The sequence below is a fragment of the Glycine soja genome, chromosome 15, assembly GCF_004193775.1.
Source record: "Glycine soja cultivar W05 chromosome 15, ASM419377v2, whole genome shotgun sequence".
Lineage (NCBI taxonomy): Eukaryota > Viridiplantae > Streptophyta > Magnoliopsida > Fabales > Fabaceae > Glycine > Glycine soja.
Window position 1 is genome coordinate 26,834,360 of NC_041016.1, and position 3,442 is coordinate 26,837,801.

The 3,442-nt window shown below is 44.6% G+C and overlaps 1 protein-coding gene across 1 annotated transcript; it reads left to right on the forward strand.

Moving 5' to 3' along the window:
• The first annotated feature begins 2,046 nt into the window (after window positions 1–2,046).
• LOC114386026 lies at window positions 2,047–3,442 on the forward strand. The gene is made up of 2 exons (XM_028346038.1): window positions 2,047–2,322; window positions 2,666–3,442. The coding sequence occupies exons 1-2, from the start codon at window positions 2,047–2,049 to the stop codon at window positions 3,440–3,442; spliced, it is 1,053 nt and encodes a 350-aa protein (XP_028201839.1).

The window sequence follows — 3,442 nt, forward strand, 5'->3', positions numbered from 1 at the left end:
AGGACGTGTAGTCCTCTGATGGTGAGGGTACGTAGCCCTCTGAAATTGAGGGCATGCAGCCCTCTGAAGGCGAGGGCGTGTAGCCCTCTGAAGGCGAGGACGTGTAGCCCTCTGAAGGCGAGGATGTGTAGTCCTCTAAAGGTGAAGGCGTGTAGCCCTATGAAGGCGAGGGTGTGCAGCCCTCTGAAGATGAGGACTTGTAGTCCTCTGAAGGCGAGGACGTGTAGTCCTCTAAAGGCGTGTAGCCCTCTAAAGGCATGTAGCCCTCTAAAGGCGAGGACATGCAGTCCTCTTAAGGCGTGGGCATGTAGCCCTCTCAAGGAGAGGACGTGTAGTCCTCTGAAGGTGAGGACGTGTAGTCCTCTAAAGGTGAGGGCGTGTAACCCTCTGGAGGCGAGGACACGTATTCCTCTAAAGGCGAGGACGTGTAGTCCTCTAAAGGTGAGGGTACGTAGCCCTCTGAAGGCGAGGACGTGTAGTCCTCTGAAGGTGAGGGCGTGTAGCCCTCTGGAGCTGAGCACATGTAGTCCTCTGAAGGCGAGGACGTGTAGTCCTCTGATATTGAGGGTACGTATCCCTCTGAAGGCGAGGATGTGTAGTCCTCTGATTGTGAGGGCGTGTAGCCCTAAGAAAGCGAGGGCATGTAGCCCTCTGAAGGCGAGGGCGTGTAGCCCTCTGAAGTCGAGGACGTGTAGTCGTCTAAAGGTGAAGGTGTGTAGCCCTATGAAGGCGAGGGTGTGCAGCCCTCTGAAGGTGAGGACATGTAGTCCTCTGAAGGTGATGACGTGTAGTCCTCTGAAGGTGAGGGTACTAGTACACCCCCTTTGTGTTTTTCTACCGATTTCTTTCCAAAACCTCTCGAAACTTTACGGGTTTCACAGTTATGGGCTTTTCCTTTCAAAATGTTGTGAAACTTTACGGATTACACAACAATGCTTGTTTTGACTTCCGGAATGTTGCGAAACTTTACGGATTACGTAACAATGCCTTTTTTTAGGGTCCCGAAGGGAACAAACAAGGTTCAAAAGCCGATCGCAAGTGTCCCCGGACGAAATTAGGATATGACACCAGGGAATCTAAAACAGCAGAATTTGAGGATGAAGTCATTGCTCCCAATGAAGACCCGTATGCACATCTAGCCACTTATATTGAGATTTGCAACACTCTCAGACTGGCTGGCGTGCTTGAGGATGTTGTTAGATTGAGCTTGTTTTCATTTTCTTTGTCTGGAGAGGCGAAAAGATGGCTCCATTCATTTAAAGGTAACAGTCTTAAGACTTGGGATGAAGTGGTTGAAAAATTCTTGAAGAAATACTTCCCAGAGTCCAAGACTGCTGAAGGAAAAGTTGTCATCTCATCCTTTCATCAATTTCCAGACAAGTCCTTGAGTGAGATCTGGAAAGATTTTGTGGGTTACTAAGAAAGACGCCTACTCATGATTGACGGGTTAAGGCCACAATCCAAGCAGCTTTTAGATGCTTCTGTAGGGGGAAAAATAAAATTGAAGACCCCTGAAGAAGCCATGGAATCGATTGAGAATATGGCTGCTAGTGACCATGCAATCTTACATGATAGAGCACACATCCCAACCAAAACAAGCCTGTTGGAGCTTTCATCACGGGACGCTTTGTTGGCCCAAAACAAGTTGTTATCCAAGCAACTTGAAGCTTTAACTGAACCACTAAGTAAGTTTCCAACTCAGTTGAATGTTGGACAACCTTCACCCTCTTCTGTTTGCAGGTTGCAGGTTGTGTTATATGTGGTGGAGCACATGATTCTGGCTGCTGCATTCCCAAAGAAGATACAACACATGATGTGAACTATATGGGGAACCAGCCAAGACCAAACTTTAATGCAGGTGGATATTCTGGATTTCAACATGGCAAGCAATATAATCAGCAATAGGGACAGTGGAGAACTCACCCTCGTAATCAGTTCAATAAAGACCAGGGTGGGCCATCTAACAGGCCACAACAACAAGGGCCTAGTCTCTATGACAGAACGACGAAGCTAGAAGAGACTTTTGCTCAGTTCATGCAAGTATCCATGTCCAATCAAAAGAGCAGAGTCAGCCATCAAGAATCTAGAAGTCCAGGTGGGACAATTGGCAAAGCAACTGGCAGACCGACCGTCAAGCAGCTTTGGAAGGTTGTTATGACTAGAAGCAAAATGGTGAGCATGAATGAAGGTGAGAAGAGGATAGGTGAAGAAAAACAACAGCTGGTGACTGAACCAGAAATTAACCCAGTGGTAGAACCTTTGAGTGAGACTGAGGAAGAAGTGGAAGCAGAAGATGATCAACAGAAGGAGATACCAATAATTGTGAGTGAAAAAGAAATAAGTGAGAAGGAAAAGAAAGAAAAATAAAAAGAAAGAGAGAAAGAAAAAGAAAATGAAAAAAAATGAAAAAGAAAAAGAGAATGAGAGAAAAGAAGAAAAGAAAAAGACCAAGAGTGAGCTAGCTAGAGAAAAGAGAAAGGAGGCAAGTCCAAGCAAAAGGAAGAAGGTGCCATATCCATTGGTACCAACAAAGAAAGACAAGGAATGACATCTGGCTCGTTTCCTTGAGATCTTCAAGAAATTGGAGATTACTATGCCCTTTGGAGAAGCTCTTCAACAAATGTCGTTGTACTCTAAGTTTTTAAAAGATATGCTCACACGGAAGAATAAGTACATTCACAGTGAAAACATCATTGTGGAAGGAAACTGCAGTGCTGTAATTCAGAGGATCCTTCCACCTAAGCACAAAGATCCTGGGAGTGTGACTATTTTGTGTGCAATTGGTGAAGTTTTTGTTGGCAAGGCTCTTATTGATTTGGGAGCCAGTATTAATTTGATGCCGCTTTCCATGTGCTGGAGGCTTGGAGAGTTGGAGATAATGCCGACTAGGATGACTTTACAGTTAGCAGATCGCTCCATCACCAGACCCTTTAGAGTGATAGAAGATGTTTTAGTTCGGGTCAAACACCTTACCTTCCCAGCTGATTTCGTAGTGATGGACATAGAAGAGGACTCTAAGATTCCCTTAATCTTAGGGCGTCCATTTATGTCAACCGCTAGTTGTGCAGTAGATATGGGGAAGGGAAAGTTGGAGCTGAGTGTTAACAATCAAAATGTTACTTTTGATTTATTTGACACTATCAAGCATTCGAGTGATCATAAGGCCTGTTTTAAGATGGATAAGGTGGAACAAGAGATTGATATGGTAGCTAAAGCCATGGTTATGCAAACTCCACTTGAAAAAGTGCTTACCAACACCCTTGAGTGTTTGATTGCAGCACAAGAAAAAGAAGTGCATAGTTGCTTGAAGGAATTAGAAGGTGAGCAAGAGAGTTTTGCTGAAAGGATGAAAGTTGAAGAGTTAAAGAGAGACAGACCACCAGAGGAAGCAAAAGTGGAATTGAAGACCCTTCCTAAGCATTTAAAGTATGTATTTTTATGA